Source organism: Triturus cristatus, chromosome 9, assembly GCF_964204655.1.
Source record: "Triturus cristatus chromosome 9, aTriCri1.1, whole genome shotgun sequence".
Taxonomy (NCBI): Eukaryota; Metazoa; Chordata; class Amphibia; order Caudata; family Salamandridae; genus Triturus; species Triturus cristatus.
In genome coordinates, this window is record NC_140592.1 from 1,141,136,524 (window position 1) to 1,141,155,155 (window position 18,632).

Here is an 18,632-nt window from a genome sequence, read left to right on the forward strand (position 1 = left end):
GAAAAAAGACAATTTCAATATATAATGATAGTCGACTGTGAAGGAATTTATAGCTTACTAGTTATAAATAGTGTATCCCAAGATAAAGAGATGGAGGATAATGGAAGCATGGTTGTACCTCTCATGTAATGCTGGAACGTCAAACTCCACAATCGATCACTATCTCCTGAGGTAGGCAGAATCCTGAACAAGACAGTGGCTAGGGTTGCTGTCTCTTGGAGTTGCCAGTCTCGTGGATAAGACAATGGTTAAGGTCGGATCCACGCCTGGAGGTGCTGGACTAGTACAACAGTGACTAGCGTTGATTTGTCTCTTGCATTTGTGACTAGAAGGTAAGACAGCGGCTAGGATCAATGTCTTTTGGAGTTGCTGTTGAGAAGCCACAACAGTGGCTGAAGTAACTCTGTCGCTAGGAGCTACCTGTCAGAGAGTAAGAAATTACCAGGATTCTGATCTTTCTTGTGGTTGACAGTCTGGGAGTAAGACACTGGCCAGGATCCCTGTCTTTCATGTGGTTGCAGTTCAGTCGGCCAATGGCCTGGCTTACTGCCTCTCATACGGTTGCAGGTCAGTAGGCCAATGGCCTAGCTTACTGTCTTTCATGCAGTTGCAGTACGGTAGGTTAATGGCCTGCCAACTGTCTCTTGCGGTTGCAATTCATTAGGCCAATGGCCTAGCTTACTGACTCTCATGCAGTGGCAGTTCCTTAGGTCAATGGCCTGGCTTACTGTCTCTCATGTGGTTGCAGTTCTTTAGGTCAGTGGCCTGGCTTACTGACTCTCATGCAGTTGACAAGTAGAAGGCAAAACAGTTGAATGGGTAGAGCTCTTGCTTGCATGTGCCGGCTTCAGACTAAGACTTTTGCCAGGATCACATGCTCTCTTGCAGTTGACAGTTAGTATGACACTGATTAGGGTGCTGTCTTTCTTGGAATTGCTGGTCAAAAAATAAAACAATGATGAGGGTTGCTGCTGCTCTTGGAGTTACAAGTTGGAGTAATGCAGTGACTAGGAATGTTGTTTCTAATGTAGTTGCCAATTGGAGAACACGGCAATGGTTAGCATCACTGTCTCTTACAGTTTCCAGTTTCAAAGTAGACAATGGATGCAGTTCCCATCTCTCTTTGAGTTGACAGTTCGAGGGCAAGGCAATGGCTAGGGTTGCCTTCTATCTTTGTTTTGCTGTTCACGAGTAGTATAAAAGCAAATGTTGCCGTCTCTTATGGAGTTGCCAGTTGCTGAGTAAGACAAAGGCATGTGTTCCGTCTTTCTTGGAGTTGCCACTCTGAGAGTAAGGCACTGGATAGGGTTGCCACCTCCTTTGGAGTTTACAGTTCAAGAGTAAGACAATGGCTAGGGTTTCAATCTTTCCTGGAGTTCCCGGTTCGAGAGTGAGACCATGGCATGTGTTGCAGTCTCTCTTGAAATTGCTGGTTTAAGAGTAAGACAATGGCTAAGGTTTCTCTCTTTCTTGGAGTTTCCGGTTAGAGAGTAAGACAATTACTAGGGTTGCCATCACTCTTGGAGTTGCCAGTTCCAGAGTAAGCACATGGCAAGTTTTGCCCTCTCTTTTGGAGCTCCTGGTGCAAGAGTCACACCACTGCTAAGGGTCGTATGCATGCTGTGTTGCGTATGTTCATTTGTCCATTTGCTTTCAACTGTAAGATAATCCAAGTTGGTTGAAGACTTTTTTTTCCAAACGTCTATTCAGTAAATGGATTATTCCAGCGGCGGTTCATCCTTTTGGGCGGAGGAGCGTCACCCCGCCTGCTGCGAGCACAGCAGTAAATCAATGTAAATATAATGCCCTCATCAATGCCATGATGTGCGAGTGTAAGGGTGGGAGCGGGTTGATTATTGTTTGAATAGCGCAATAGGAATAACACCGTAAAGTGTGGAGTGCGTATATAGGATTGGCTGGCAGTCTTTCAATGGCCAATCCGACATGCGCACTTCTGCCGCACCTAATCCAGCAGCTGTGTTAAACAGCTGAGGGATTGCACAGGCCCCCGGTCTCAAACTGAGCACTGGGTTAGCCTGCTGCATCCAGTCCTGCCCCTTCTCTCATGCTGACAGCAACTGCAGGATTGGTTAGGTTTATGTTGGCGTGAACCGAGAGTTTCTTCCGTCCGACTTTGACCAGTCAGCAGCAGCTTCCGTGGAGGTAGAACCATATTTGCACCGGTAGGCTTGTCTGTTTTCACTACTCTTCATTTGTTCCATTCTGTTTTACACGCTGGCGTTAACATAACAGGTGGTTATTGATGCAGCAACCCCCATCCCACCTTCTTCTCTACGTGTCATGCTATAGTGCGCGAGAAAGACAAAGTCCCTGGCTTGGTTCCAACGTGTGCTCGCTGCCTGCTTACGACTGGTTACTGCAATGATTTACTGCCCAGCTGAAAAAGAAGATACTGTGAGAATATGTGTGTGTGATAGTATGTGCATCTCGGTTTACCTGTGTATTTTCGCATTTGCCACATATTTGCTTGAATGTGTGAAAGTTTATTTGTGTATGTCTCTCAGGAGTAGCATACCCGTGCCTCTGTGTGCACACTGTGTACACACGTTTGTAGATTACTCGTTTATGTGCATATTCCCGTGTAACTGCCTGCGTAATTGTGTGATTTTCTACTTCTCTTGTGTACGTATAGGTATGCTTGATGGACTTTGTTCTCATGTGTTTATTTGTGTGTGTATATGTCTGTGTATTTCTGCGTGTATTCGCGTGTGAACGTTTTGTATGTGTTTGTGAGTATCTCTGTGTCTGGAGTGCTTGCACACGAGCCTATTTCTTTGTGCATGTGTAAAGCAAACTCAGTATGATCTCCCTTCAAGCCCCATTCTAACCCTGTGACCCGGTGGGGAGGGCAAGTGCGAGGACAAAGGACCAGAGGCGCAACTAGAGCCAAATTTCGGGGGGCTAATACAACTTTTGAGGGGGCTAATTTTTCCAGCAATGGGCAGAGTGGTAATGCAGGGGCTCTAAGAAGGGGTGAAAAAACAACAAAGCCTTGTTAACAAGTAAATGGTCTTTTCAAGATCTGTGAAGTACTCAGTTCGGCTGCAATATGACGGACCCCAAACCAGCCAGCTTATATCAGCTCAAAAACTGTTAATGTGGGCCTGGGAACTACCCTTATTTATTTAGAGGCTTATAAAGCGCACTTATGCCCAAGGACGTCCTGGCGCTATCTACTGATCCGGCTCCAGCAGTAACAGTCTAACCTGAAATGATATGCCCGTTACCAGTGCGGTTTACATGATCTGGCTCCAGAGTCTTCTGCCAGGACTCTGGGTTTTTGTGAGAGCACCCAACAGTTGAAAGTCCTGCTGCTGGTGTTTCTATCTTCAAATCTACGGTCCCTCCCAGGTTACTGTATAGTGAATAATGTGTCGCGGGGTGAGCAGTTCATTGTCAGCCCACCGGGTAGTTCTTGTCGGCTACCTACGTCATTATCATTTGAAATCTTTTTATTGATGTCAGAACTACAATTTCACATTTGCTTTATTAACCTTCTTGCTTTCTCAAATTTACTTGAAAATGCACCATTTACCCACTCTTTTTTCAAAATGTTCTTGGTGGGGAGGGGAGAAGTCCCTCCCCTCCCCCCCCTCCCCCTCCCCACCCCCGAACTCCCTCTATGAAAGTCGGGCTCGCTCACTATGCTCGCTCGCCACAGGGCACTCATCCCGAACTTTTACACTTCACCACTTTCGAAAGTCACCAGCCGCCACTGGATAATTCTGATATTTCGCCTTCGCGGTTACAGATGTGTTCAGTGCTAGAGGCGTGCAACTGAGTCAGCTTTATCAGTTGAAACATGGATGGTAATAGCTTCCCTGTTTTTTACTCATCCCTTGTTGAAATGAGGTCACACAAGTGTGCCAAGTGTGTTTAATTTCAGCTCACGATGCGTGCGGCTTGCGTTTCATGAGTCACCGTCCCCCGGGATGTGGAACACTTTCCTTTTACTAAAGCTGTGCGCACTCAGCCTCGCGACATCCATCTACATACCTGGCTCGGCTTCTCATTGTTTTGATTCATGTATTTTGGAAAAGCTTCTCAATCTTGTATCCAACTTTATATTCTTTGTGGAAAATTGTATTCTGAAGTAGCCCTGAGACCAGTCAGAGAGGGAGCACAAAACTCACTTATAAAGTGATCAGTTTCAAGATATGACCTTTTCTCTGTTTTCGACATTCCTATATTCTCCCAACCCTAGCTGATAATGGCAAGTGCAGGGATGGTAGGGTGCTCTTGAGTACCCTCTGGTGGCACGTTGTTTGTCTGCGTAGGCTCATGTTACTGCTTAAGCACAGTGACAGCTGACTTGGTTGCACAGATACCAGGATGCTGAGCCAGGGTCAGGATTCGGCCCTGGAGCCCACTGTTCCAAGGTCAGCAGCTCTAGACAGTAGGCCCCAGTTCTTCCCGCATGTTAATGTTGTGAGCCTTTCTGCCCCCTCACTTTCTTCCTTGACTCATATAATCACCTTTTCTTATGTGAAGTCGGCCTTGCTTCGACTCTTGGAGTAGCCAGTTCGAGAGTAAGGCAATGGCTAGGGTTGCCGTCTCTCTGGGAGTTGCCAGTTCGAGAGTAAGGCAATGGATAGCGTTGCCATCAATCTTGGAGTTGCCAGTTCGAGAGTAAGGCAATGGCTAGGGTTGCCGTCTCTCTTGGAGTTGTCCGTTTGACAGTAAGATATTAGCAAGTGTTACAGTCTCTCTTGAAGAAGATAGGTGGAGAGTAAGACAATGTCATAGGGTTGCCGTCTCTCTTAGAGGTGCCAGCTTGAAAGTAAGTCAATGGCAAATGTTCCGATCTCTCTTGGAGTTCCCAGTTCCAGAGTAAGACCATAACAAGTGTTTCATCGTCTCTTGAAGTTGCTGGTTTCAGAGTAAGACAATGGCTAAGCTTGCCGTCTCTCTTGGAGTTCCCAGTGCGAGAATAAGACCATGTTAAGTGTCACTGTCTCTCTTGACGTTCCTGGTTCGAGACAATAGCAAGTGCTGCAGTCTCTCTTGGAGTTGCTGGTTTGAGAGTACAACAAGGGTTATGCTTTCTGTCTTTCTTGGAGTTTCCAGTTCCAGAGAAAGACAAAGGCTATGTTTTCTGTCTGTCTTGGAGTTTCCGGTCAGAGAGTAAGACAATGGTTAGGGTTTCCGTCTCTCTTGGAGTTGCCAGTCTCAGAATAAGACCATAGCAAGTGTTTCAGAGTATTTTGAAGTTGCTGGTTTGAGAGTAAGACAATAGCAAGCGTCGCCGTCTCTCTTGGAGTTTCCAGTGCGAGAGTAAGGCAATGTTAAGTGTTGCTGTCTCTTTGCGTTGCCAGTTGCACAGTAAGCCAATGGCAAGTATTGCAGTCTCTCATGACGTTGACCGTTCCAGAGTAAGGCCAAGGCTGTGGGTTTCCGTCTCCCTTGGGGTTGCCAGTCGCAGAGCAAGACCATGGCAAGTGTTGCCATCTCGCTTGGAGTTCTTTGTTGGAGTCCTTCCACGGCTAGAGGTTGTGCGCGCGCTGGGGTGCGTAGGTTCCCTTGCTTTCAGAGAGCAGATAATCCAAGTTGGCTGAAGACTTTTTTTCCAACATCCATTCAGCAAATGGATTATTATAGTATTTCGCGATCGCAGTTGCATGTGCGTGCAGTGCTAGAGACGTGTGACTGAGTCCACTTTATCAGTTGAGACGAGGCTGGTACACGTTTCGCTGTTTTTTACTCACCCCTTGTTGAAATGAGGTCACACAAGTGCGCCAAGAGTGTTCAATTTCAGCTCACGATGCGTCCGGCTTGCGTTTCATGACTCACCGTCCCCCGGGATGTGGAACACTTTCCGTTAACTAAAGCTGCGCGCGCTCAGCCTCGCGACATCTATCTACGCTCCTGGCTCGGCTGCTCGTTGTTTTGATTCATGTATTTTGGAAAAGTTTTTCAATCTTCCAGCCTGCTATTTATTTATTCCTTGGAGGAAAAGTGTATTCTGAAGTAGCCCTGAAACCAGTCGGACTCGGAGAGAGTGCACACAGCTCACTTTCAAAGGGATTAGTTTCAAGATATATGACCTTTGCCCTGTTTTCGACATTCCAATATTATCCCTTCTGTTGTGGACGTCAGCAAAGCGCAGCCATAGAGGAGAGGATGCGCGCGCATGAGCGCCCCCTGGTGGTGGGTTCTATGTTTGCTTCGTTCCGGTTTCTGTTTAGAATTTGTTTTAGCAGAAGCGAGCAGAGTTCTGCCGGAAGTTGTACATTACCTGAAGCAAAGACCTCAGGAGCTTTTGGAGCGCAAATGTACAATGTGAGCACTATTGTTGCCAGTGAAAAGGCCGTTGTGCAGCAGTGTCCCAAAACACTGCGATTGGTGTAAATTATATTTTGCTTCGATATTATAATCACGCGCTGAAGAAATGAGATCTGGTTTTGAGCTTGAGACCGTATATTGGGTGAATACAAACACTTCAGGCAGGTTGTGCTGATCAAGAGTTTGTGGTGATGAGCCGTGTGTGGCGTTGATCACAGGAGAGATGTTGTAAGGATGTCTTAGACAGTGTAAGAGTATTCACAACAAGCATTTGCAATGCAATAGGTCTCGCATTTACTCGAGTTTGAGCTATTGGCATTGTAAATGACAATACCTTTTATTTATGTTGTGGGTTTTAAAACATAAATAAAAGGCATTGTCATTTACAATACTAATACCTTAAGCTCTCACCTATTGCATTGAAAATGCTTATTAGAGGGTTGTAGGATGACGGGTGTCTGTAGGATGATGAAAAGTACCACTTCTGCAGTGTCGGCCGACGCAGCGTTCTAAACCTAGGCCCGCGTTCCTCTGCAGTGAGACATTTGGCCTGCTATTAAGGACCAGTAAAATCATACCTGCATGCCCAGTCCTATTCTGCCCTTTGCACACACTGTGCTTGCCACGGAGCGGCCGCATGTTAGAGAGCTGCCTACTGTATTATAATGATAGAGGCGCAGAACTGAACAGAAATAATGCATTGTTTCCCACAGAGACGCAAACACGGAGACCTCCAAAATCTCTGCACTTACTACACTATTAGGTGGATTACCTCATGGGCAAGGAATGCACTGCTCGGTGGAAGAGCACAACCCATTTCCTCTGTTGACCTTGGCAGGGTGTCCTCCGGCACTTTGTAATCACAGCAGAGATTGAAAAGGCAGAGCAGGTCTCAGCTGTCAGCCTAAACTAACAATTGCTTCTGCATACTTTGCTTGTAAACAGAAGAACTTTCTCTAATTTCTCTGAGCCCGATTCACAAAGCCTTATACTCACAGCATATTTCCTTATTTCCCAACTCCCTGCGGTGAAGTATTGCAGCCAGTGCTCACACATTTGAGTAAGGGTGTGAGAAGAGGCCACTCGCGCGTCCTGCGGTGGTATCAACTTACAATCCACAGCATGCCCCTTGGGAGAAGGACATGGAGGGGTTTGGGGGAAATCAGCGATGATGGGGGGGCATAGTGCAATGTGGTTGGATGGTACGGGGAGTGATAGACAGAAAGCGGGCAATCCGCCTCTGCCTAACAAATAAAAACGAATGGATCCGACCTTGTGCGTAACGTAACTGGTGCGAATGTGATGTGCAGTGTAGTTTGTGCTCACATAAAGTGCTCTAAAACCTTCGAGTCTAGTTCACGCTATAGAAAGCTGCAAAGGCGGTCCCTAAAGTGAAAGAGGACCGCGCTGTAAATAACAAACAAGCGGCCGCGAAACTGAAAGTGATCGCAATCGCGATCAAACATCAAAGCGGCCGTGCGGCCGCGAAACTGAAAGAAAACGAATGCTTTCAGGCTGCCAAATGGTGCGCGCGCCCGGAGCACATGCACTGTAGTTGGCGGCCTGAAATGCACTCGTTTCCACTTCCAAAAGTCGCTTACTATAAGTCTCGCCAGAGCAGCGCTAAAGCGCTGTCTCAGGCGAGACCTAAAAAGTAGAATGTGTCCCAAAGACACAGAATAGGATTGCAAGTTGTCCAGCTGGTTTTCCATTCCAGAGGTAGGAAAGCACAGAAGAATACTGGGAGGTGGTGGAAAATATTGTGCGGGGGTCAGAGGGTGGTGCAGGATGTGACTACAGCAAAAGAAGAAAGGGTGAAAGGCATGAGGATGATGTCTTGATGATGGTTTGGAGGTACACTTTGAAGGGATGCCCAAACAAGAATATGCTGGGAGATGCAAAGAGGGGCTTCTGGGTGATGGCCTCAGAGTTGCCATATAAGGAGTACAGGATGGTACCACATGTACTTTTTAGAGCCAAGATTGTGCATTTGTGCCACGCTGGCATTAGCAAAACCAGGTAGGGTTTGGGAGAGATTTTGGTGGACTTACATTGAGTTCTTTTGGAATGGTATGGGAGGGGTAATATCTTGTGAGAAGTCAGAAAAGTCAAAAGGTATTTTTTAGCTTGAGTCTGTTACTGTAACATTTTAAAGTACTATGGGATAAAATGTCCACTGAGGGTATTGGCCCAGTCGTAGAGTGAGATGGAGAAACTCAATTGCCATAAATATTTTTTTCCACTGAGAAGCCAAACCTTTACATAGCATAATATGTCAATACACAGAGTGCATTAAGATTTGGTCAAGATAATATATAGACAGAGCGTGCCAACTGCACTCGTCAGAATATAACGGAGTGCAATTCCACTGAGACCCATTGAAACTATTTCAATTTGAATTAGGCAGGGAATGAATTGGTGGAGAAGTTCAACCAGTGATCAAATGTATGATGCAATTAGCTCTCGAGGGCCAGAGATATTGGAGGTGGGAGTTAGTAATATCTTTCTGGGCCTTTAGGACCCTATACAGTGACTGCTTACAGACCGTATAAAGGTATGTAATGCCTGCGTGAATGGGGTAGCCTGAAAGATACAGCGGAGTATGACTAAGTGATGCTTGGTCTAGAGGATTTTCAAGTAAAATGACCAGGATATTTTATCCCTAAGTGGGCATGTAGGTCAGTGAGCAAAGATAAGGAAGTTGGTGGAGGTGTATTGTTAACTAATAAAGACAGGAAAGATTTTATGTCCGAAGATGAAGTACAGAAATACCATACTGGACGTGAACTATAAGGTTGATGTAAACACACATAGGGCAGTATAGATTTTCTGGTCTAACTAAACGTCCACTTACATTGACGCTACAGTGCAAGTCGATATTTTAAAGTTTATAGGTGCTGTGTTGATAAATAGAACTTAATATTTTGAGGTTGATCTATGTGCAGGTCTTTATTTAGAACTCAATATCGATGTTTTCAAATCTGTATATGTTCAGATCCATATTGGAGTAGGAATATGTGCAGGTCGATATTTAGGATTCGATATTTTGGAGGCTGTATAATGTGCAGATCAATATTTAGAGGTGGATATTTTTGAATCTGTATATGTGCAGGTGGATATTTAGAACTCGATATTTTGGAGTGTGTGTATGTGCAGGTCGATATTTAGAACTCGATATTTTGGAGTGTGTATATGTGCAGGTCGATATTTGGAACTCGATATTTTGGAGTGTGTATATGTGCAGGTCGATATTTAGAACTCGATATTTTGGAGTGTGTGTATGTGCAGGTCGATATTTAGAACTCAATATTTTGGAGTGTGTATATGTGCAGGTCGATATTTAGAACTCAATATTTCGGGGTCGGTGTATGTGCAGGTCGATATTTAGAACTCGATATTTTTGAATCTCTATATGTTCAGGTCGATATTTAAAACGTGATATTTTTGAGTCGTAAAATGTGATCCAAATTTTACAAGTCGATATTTTGTGGCATTTAAATGTCCAGATTGATTTTTTAGAGCTCAGTGTTGTGATGCCACGCTGCATTGCAGTGATGTGTATTGTGGAGTGGGATGGAAGGAAACGCGTGGAAGAGGGGTCTGAGAAGAGTACGTGGCGTGTTAAGGGAAGAGGTTGTGGAACAGGGTGAGAATGCCCAGCTGGGGGACGAATATTTAGAAAAGAGCTTAATGGTTTGGGGGGTGTTGTATATGAAACCGTTTTTTAATAGGGAACTTGGCAGGTGTGAAAACGTCTGGGCAAACAACACATTATATTTTGGAGAACTCCCCCCTATATGAAAATGTACTATTCCTTTATGTTGCTGTTGACATTACTGGACGTGTCTTTGCCTGCAGTGCCCAGCATCGCTCCCAGGAACGTCCGCGTGATCCATGCAGACTCCGTGCTGATTTTGGAATGGGAGGAGGAGAACCCCGACCTGGAAGATGACGTTCTTTTGGGGTACAGGTTACAGTGGGCGCAGGACAACGTGACCCAGGTAATCCGGCAGCTGCTAGGAAACATCTGACAAGCGGCAGTGTTTCCAATCGCTCTTATGCATCTGCGAAACAGTATTTATTTTCAGTGTGACTGTGAAAGAAGGGGCCGGACTGTCTGCGCTTAGGCCCCGTGCCAGCTACAGAAGGCCGCGCATGAAGTTTATTTATAAAGTTTATAAAGTTTACTATTGCGGACCAGGCCTCCTGGGCGTCGGGCGCTGCTGGATAACTGTTAATGAGCAATTTGCATAATGAGTTGGAATTGCAAGAATGTAAACCTTTGAGGAAATAAAAAGTGTGGCACACTTTTAACAAAAGGAGGGAACTGTATTGTTGCAGATGTTTTTTTTTTTTTTTTTTTTTTTATCCCCGTTTACCCCGATTACTTGCTTGCCAAAGTGCAGATAAGGAAATCGCAAACATATTCGTGCATCACTTTCCTCATTCTGAGATCTGGTCTAGATGGAAAGCAGGTTTTCGGCGCGTTTCCTAAGGAAATTCTGATGCAAGCAATGATAGGCAAAGGACAGAGATGAGACGCCAGATAGAAAGAGATAGGACCGAGGGGTCCACGCCTCTCTGCCTGTTTTATCTGTGAGCAGAGACTTCGTGCTGTGTATGTCTAAAAGTCTAAAAAAAAAAAAAATTGGAGCTTTTGATACATTTTAGCGGACTAACATATAATTGTATGCCTGTGGAACTCTTTACGAGTGGGCCGGATTTAGGTGAACGTTTACTGGGGGCGGAATCCCTGCACTTAAATCCAGCTATTAAGAGTTTTTCCCTGCAATGAGGAATAACCATGCAGACCCGAAATGACCATGGGCCATATGTAGAAAGCAAAATTGCGATCGCAAACGCCGAAATTCGCCGAATTTCGGGGTTTGCGATCGCAATGTTGCTAAGTGGTATGTAGGAAGGCAAATCTGCGTGCAAAATAAGGAATCGCTAAATTTGCGATTCCTTATTTTGCAATTGCATTTAAGGAATCACAAATTTTGCGATTCCTTAAATGCAATGTAAGAAGCACCAAAAAAGTGCAATTTAGCCTTATGGAATCGCAAATTACCACCAACTACAGGTTGGTGGTAATTTGCGATTTCTTTCAAAAATGCATATTTTTGCATTTTTCAAAGTGGCATGTGGTGCACACACATGTCCTTAGGGCATGTATGTGTGCCACATGTGCACCCATGCTCATTTCAGGGGTGCAACAGGGTGTCCTTTTGACACCCTGGCACACTTGAAATTGCATTCTCAATTTGCGATTCTCTAATTGAGAATCGCAAATTTAGAATGTCTTCCCATTCATTCCTATGGGCCTCTAGGCCCATAGGAATGAATGGGGAGGTATTCCTTAATTGCGAATTGCAATTTGCAATTCGCAATTAAGGAATATGTAGGATTCGCAAAATTATTTGCTAATCCTACCTACATTCCGTTTTGCAATTCTCTAATTGCGATTCCCTAAAAATTGCAATTAGAGAATCGCAAAACACGTTCTACCTACATATGGCCCCATGTCCTTTCCGCTGCAATGTGCAGGTGGTACATCGGAGCAGAGGGTGAATGGGGTGGGGTCAGTAGACCATCTTGGGGCAGTGCAGGGCCTTCAGCGCTGGGTGGAATCATTGGTAGGCCATCTTGGGTTGGGCAGGATTACCCCAGTAGCCACAGCCCCTGGTTTTGCCAAAGGCAAACCTGCACTCACTAAAAGTGGGTCCAGTGTTTTCGGACCCAGCAATCCCTGGTCTTGAAACACCAGACAGACACCTCATAGCTTAGACTAAAGAGGTTTCATTGGAAAATATGGAATTATCCAGGAATCCTTATTCTGTGTACGATTTCCTCCGAGTAATTGCTTATTTTACTTCGGATTTTCAACCAGAACTGGCTGGAATGAAATCTGTTTTGAGAAACCCAACAGATTCACTGCAATCCAGCTCACCTGGAAATTCCAATGCGGCTGTAACGCCTCTTGACTGCTCCAATCGGACTCAACCAGGCATTCGTAATCGAGGCCTTACAGTGTCCTGGTGCCTTCCTCTGAAAGCTTATGAACCGTACTACTTTAGGGTACACATGTAGGTTAATGCAATAAAAGTTATCAACCCCTGTAGTTTTCTAGGAGTGGTCTATACGACTATCATTGATCTGTGTTCATGAAAGCAGCCCTTCGGCAGGGACTCTCTGGGCACACAGCTGCACACCGTCATCGGCCTCACACTTGTGCAGCACTGTTTGTTCTTAAGAGAGTGTAATAGTACAGAAGAGTGGGCCAGAAACAATATATCCATCCACTCTAACGATGGCGACTGGCTACTAAAGTGAATTAGAAACTGCAGTGGGCAGAGTGATTTCTTTTTTTTTTTTTTTTTTTTTTGAGACTGGGAAACCTGCCCCCCTTTAAACACTTGAATGTCTCGATCACATCTTCTCTCCACCTCCTCTCATCTGTCCAGTACCTCACTGTCCCAATAACACTTTTCTCTTAAGCAGCTCCTCACTGCTGCAGAGTTGCCCCATCCTCTGTGTAAGCTTCACCAGCAGGCCCGGTTGCGAAATTGACCACAGCCAAGCTTGTTGAATGAAACTCAACCCCGAAAGAAAATACGCCCAAACCACATTATAGCAGCATGTGGCTAGTGAGGTAATGTTGGATAAACACGGTGCTGTATTCATTTCTTTTTGTGTGGCTTCTCTTTATGGTGCCTCCTCTTTTTCCTGTTTTCTGCTGTGCCTCTTTGTTTCCCTCGTCTGCATACACCCTCTTTGGGCCTGTTTGCTTTTGAGGCACTACCTCAATTTGCAACCTGGAATTGCTTGTTGAAGGTCAGGCCGTCTGGCTTGGGAGCGCAACGTTCTGCAACACCTAGACGCTCATTACTAGATGGGCAATGAATTCTGCTATATGTTGACACTCCTGTTGCCTCACAAATTGGAATCATATCTTTCTGATGAATATCGGCAGAGCAAAGTTGCCAATATTATCTGGGGTAAGGACAATCTCCAGTATTTACTGGAACATGCAGATTTTGGTGCAGTAAGCACTACAATCCATGTTATTCCCCCAAAACTAGTGATAGATGATAATTATCACATTGATGAATACCAAGCACCCCAGTGTCGTTTTGATCAGATGCGATAATTCTATCCAATAGTGGCCAACGTGTAATGAAGGTCTTAATGAGGCCACGGAGTGTTGTTGGCTCCACCCAGAGGAGTAAAGCTTTCTCACCTTATACTACTGGCTGGTGTATTATTCTGCCTCCTATAGAGGGCTTGCATTGCCATGATTCTGGGACTATTTTACATCTCAAAAGTACACGGAATCGTCACATAATACACTCTTTATCTCATAGATATATTGTATACAGAAAACAGTAGTTTTATATTTTTATCTACTAGTGTAGACTTTTTTCAATGTTCAATCAGGACTCAAAAGTAAGCCATACCTATTGGCTTTGCAAATGCTTGTTTCAAATGAGTTTTCAATCTTTAGTTTTATCCCTCGCTCGCCCTTTGTATCAGTCTCTATCCCTTTCACTCCTCTTGCCTCCCTCCACTTCTTTGGCCTCAATCACCTTTCTTTCTCGGCTTGTACAACCCTCTTTTTCGGAGTCTCTCCCTCCCTTTTCCTCTGTCTTCTTTTTCTTGCTATTTCTCATTCCACATTGTATTCTCTGTTTCTCTCTCGTTTACTCCCTCTTTATCATCTCCTTCATAGCGCATTCTCTCCGTCATCCTTTTTTGGATATTGCCCTCATAAATGAGACACGCCTCCCACCAAACAAGCCTAGCTGATTTACTGGATGCTAGAGTGCCCATAGATATTTTTCCATCATACTGAACATACTCCATGGGAGTGGCTGTATTGATAAAATTGTGTGTACCTTTCTGTCCAAATCACCACGGGACGGATGCACAAGGGAGATTCGAGCTGATACAAGGCCTCCTTGGTGGCACTCATGTTTTACGTCTGAACATAAATAGCCCTAATCATGATGATCCTACCTTCTTCTCGGAGGTCACATTCACTCTTCAGACCATCAACCCACGTGCTATACTCTGGGCAGTCAACTTCAACATTGCCCTATCCCAAGGCATAGACTGTACACATACAGACCGTCCTAGACTGTACATGTACAGACCCTCAACGCCACAAACAGACCAGACTAGAACTGAAAGCCACATTGCAAATATTAGACCTCATCAATGTATATATATATATATATATATATATATATATATATATATATATATATATATATATACCGCACCCTCCTCCCAGTGACCCCCACAATATTCTGCAGTGCACACCTCCATATCCTGAGTAGACTACTCGCTCTGCACCAGAGATGTAATGGGTTAGGAGGACACAGTGAAATATCTCTTTAGAACCCTGTCCAGTAACTCAGGAGTATTTCGAAGACTCCGCCTTCTGGAATGTGCACCGCCCTATTTGCAATGGAGGCTCTGACCTGAAGTGCTCCCAGTCTCAGCATTTCGAACTGAAATTCACCAGGCTATCGGTGCATGCTTTACTGAGAAAAAAAGATCAGTTTTAACCTACGCTACACTTTGGGAGGCATTCAAGGTTGTTATCTGTGGGAAACGCTTCTCCAAAAGTCATCATATCATTAAACCAATAAGAAGGGACTCCACTAAAATTGAATGTCAGAATGCTAGACTAGAAAGATGCTAGTCAGACCCTGCGAGGAGAACTCAACCTCAAATGCCTTGAATTCCGTGAGGCGTCAGAACAAGAAGTACAATTCCCCAGAAATACTTTGCCGCTATAAGACACAGGGAGGGGGAGCGGCCCGGGTGCTTCTTGGCTAGGCTGCTCTGACCCCCCTGCGCAGCCTGGGACACAATCCAGCTTGAAAATCAAAAAGGTACCATGAGACATAGCCAATCCGATATCCTAGAAGACTTTGCTGACTTTTACGATAACTTTTACTTGGCACAGTGCCAAGTCACCAAGGTAGAGGTGAATGCCTATCTGGATTAAACCACCCTGTATGGTTGAAACCTGTACAGTGCCAAAGCCTCTGCACTCCCATTACCTTACAAGAAATAAGAGCAGCGAAAAAATCTTTGAAAAATGGAGCAGTGCCTAGCGTGAATGGTCTCCCGGCAGAGTTCTATAAAGAGTGCGCTGAGCAACTGGGGCCCACTTGCTGAAAGTCTACAACGAAATCTGTGAGCGAGGGAACCTCCTGCCATTGCTACGAGAAGCTACAATAATCACACTACTCAAACCTAAGGCACCTCAATATTGTCACTCTATAGGCTCCTATCAGTAATCATTACTGATTAAAAAGCTTCTGGCTAAAATTAAAGCAAACATATTGCTTCCCTTTCTTCCCACTCTGGTCCAGCCGGGCTAATTGGGCTTTATTCCGGGGCGATCAATAGTGGATAATCTTCCAACCCTGTTCGCTATCACTCACCAAATAGGCCCTCGACTTGAGGTGTTGTCAATGGTTTTGGATGCATCCAAGGCCTTTGATTCCATCGAATGGCCGTTCTTGCTCATGATGTTTGAGCGAATGGGACTGGGCAGGGCACTGCTGAAATAGATATCATTCTTGTATACAGATCCTATTGCCAGAGTAAAGGATAACCACTTTCTCTTGACTGCTATACCAATCCAGAGGGGGACTAGCAAGGCTGCCGACTGTCTCCCCCCCCCCCCCCCCCCCCCCGTCCCACATTTATTTCGCCCCTGCACTGAAGCTAACGGTGTGCATACTTGGAGAATATCATAACCACAGAGATATACAATTTCGGACCTGCAAAATAATCCTTTCTTTACATACTGACAGTATTCACTTGATAATCAAAAGCCCTTGATTCAATCTTGGAACCGTTATAGAAGAAAAAATTACCTTTGAGAAATGGTCTGGACCAAATCTGTCTTAATGCCTTTAACCAGAATCACCAAGGTACCAAAGACATAGTATCCCCTGAAATCGCAATCAGACCCAATCCAATACTTATGGGTACAGTATCACTGGAATATAGATCGAGTCCTACAAGAAAAGTTGGGGAAACGATATCAGACATTGACGAGAAAGTGGAGAGATGTATCAAGCTGTCCTGACGGCTGAAGGACGGGTAGCTCTGATGAAGCTGGTTGTCCTTCCCAAACTCCTCTACCTATTTCTGAACATCCCTATCCCCCCTAACTAAAGCCCTTTTTGCACATTTTGACTCCCTAATAGTGCAGCTCGCCGGGCTGACAGCCCTGCATAGCTCGGCATAAGCTACAAATGACCTATGCTGTGGGTGGCTTTGCTGCCTTATACTTTGAAATGTACAACATGGTAGTTCAAGCCCAATATGCACACTATTGGTATCACCCAGACAGAAAGCCTCCTTACCTCCCCACCCTAAAAGCAGGCCTTACATCCCTGAATCCATTACACTCCACCCTGCTGATTCGGTCTCGCCTCTCTGTCGGGGTGATGCACGCCATGAAGTGCACCAATTCAGCATGGTTTATATTGGCTCAACGAACGAACATTACAACTCTTTACTCGCCATGTTTACTACTTACACATCATCCAGGGGCCCTACTGATGGCAGAACCTGAAGTACAGGCAATTAAAAACCTAAGGCGACCTCTTCCCTGCAGGGAAATTCCATTCACATACTGAATATCTGGGTGACAACCATAACATAATCATAAATGCACTCTGGTATCATCGACTAAGGGACTCTGCGAGAACTGTTTCCCACAATGCCAGAGGTACCACCTGAGTGGACACCACTGACCCTTATCTCAAACCCAAGCAAGGCCCACTTGGTCCCCAAAATGTACAATTGTGAGATGATCACGATAAAACACGACAAACTACACATGAGGGATAAGAGGAAATACGATTTGCAACACACAGTATCAGATACACAGTGGGTACAATAACAGATGCACAGTGTACACAAATTAAAGAAATCTCCCTCAACTGTAAACTGCATCTGTTCCAGTTTAAGTTCATACATAGAGCATATTACACCCCTCTTGTTAGGCTTAAATATGGCCTATGAAATGATGCAAATTGTTGGAGAAGCTATGCACCCAATGCAGATATTCTCCACATGGTGTGGCTCTGTCCCCCGATTTGAGAATATTGGAAAGAAATCTGGGCTTGTAATATTACCAGTACGGAACCACAGATCTCCCCACTGTGCGCCATTCTAGGGTATGTAAAGGATATCCCTAAATTTACTCGCAAATTGAATGCCATCTCTCTCTCTTGCTGGGCAAGCATAGAGATAACTATGCCATGGTGACTTAAGACTGTATCAACTTATGCCAACTGGCTAAAGCATTGGTCTACCTACAGCGAACATTCGGATGTGTACAGTGAACTACTGTCGCAAACATCCCGCCCAAGAAATATATATGGGCACCGCTCCGGAACTACCTCATATATTACCTCATAAACGGCTTGTGCATTATCATCTTTGTGATGACCTGTTAAATACTCATGCTCATTAATATATAGGAGATGTTAAAAGATCTATTGGTTGATGTGTGGATTAATGCTTGGCCTCAGTCTGTTGCCTTGGAATAGCTCAATGTCAGCTCGAACAGCGATATCAGAATAGCACTCCTAATGACGAATTGTCACTTTATTTTGATACTCTAAAACAGAAAATAAAGTTATAAAAAAAATAATTACCAATCAGGAAATATATGGAGTGCTAAATATCAGAGATAAGTATTTCAGGAATTGATGGTTCACCAGTGTCGGGTGCTGGGACTGACATGAGCCTGTGTAGGTATTGGAGTTGCTTTGGCATAACATTTGTCTTTTATAATATTTCTTCTCTTTTACCAGGGAGAAATGTTAGTACATGGGACAATAGCCAACTTGACTGCTTGGGACTCCCAAAAGGATTTCATTGCGCGAGTGTGCATTCTGAATTCAGCTGGCTGCGGCCCATGGAGTGAACCTCTGTTCATGACTCCAAGACATGAAGCAGGTAAGTCATGTCCATCGAGGTGGAAATGGGACCAACTACTAACCCTTCATCGCAGCCCTTTCGATCTATCTCAGTGGTACCATGGTACCGCTGGTGTCTATCAGAGACACAAGAAAGGCTACTTGCCTTGTGGCAATGCTTTGTTGCATTATGTGTATAATTTACAGTCGCCAAAGTGAATAAGAAATATTTTAGAAGCCAAGCAGAATCTCCATCTCTCTCAGTAAACCATTTAGATTAAATAGTCTGTTTCTGGTTGGAGATTTTGTAAAAGCTTGGGAAGAAGCTTCGCTAGGGTGACAGGAGTCACCAAGACCTATGCATCCTGTAAT

The 18,632-nt window shown here is 44.7% G+C and overlaps 1 protein-coding gene across 1 annotated transcript in view; it reads left to right on the forward strand.

Moving 5' to 3' along the window:
- Positions 1-18,632, forward strand: part of TYRO3 (TYRO3 protein tyrosine kinase) — a 386,178-nt gene that overhangs the window by 256,932 nt on the left and 110,614 nt on the right. The window contains exons 8-9 of the mRNA XM_085627071.1: positions 10,162-10,304; positions 18,156-18,300. Coding sequence (XP_085483197.1) covers positions 10,162-10,304; positions 18,156-18,300 — 288 coding nt within the window. The remainder of the gene's footprint in view (positions 1-10,161; positions 10,305-18,155; positions 18,301-18,632) is intronic.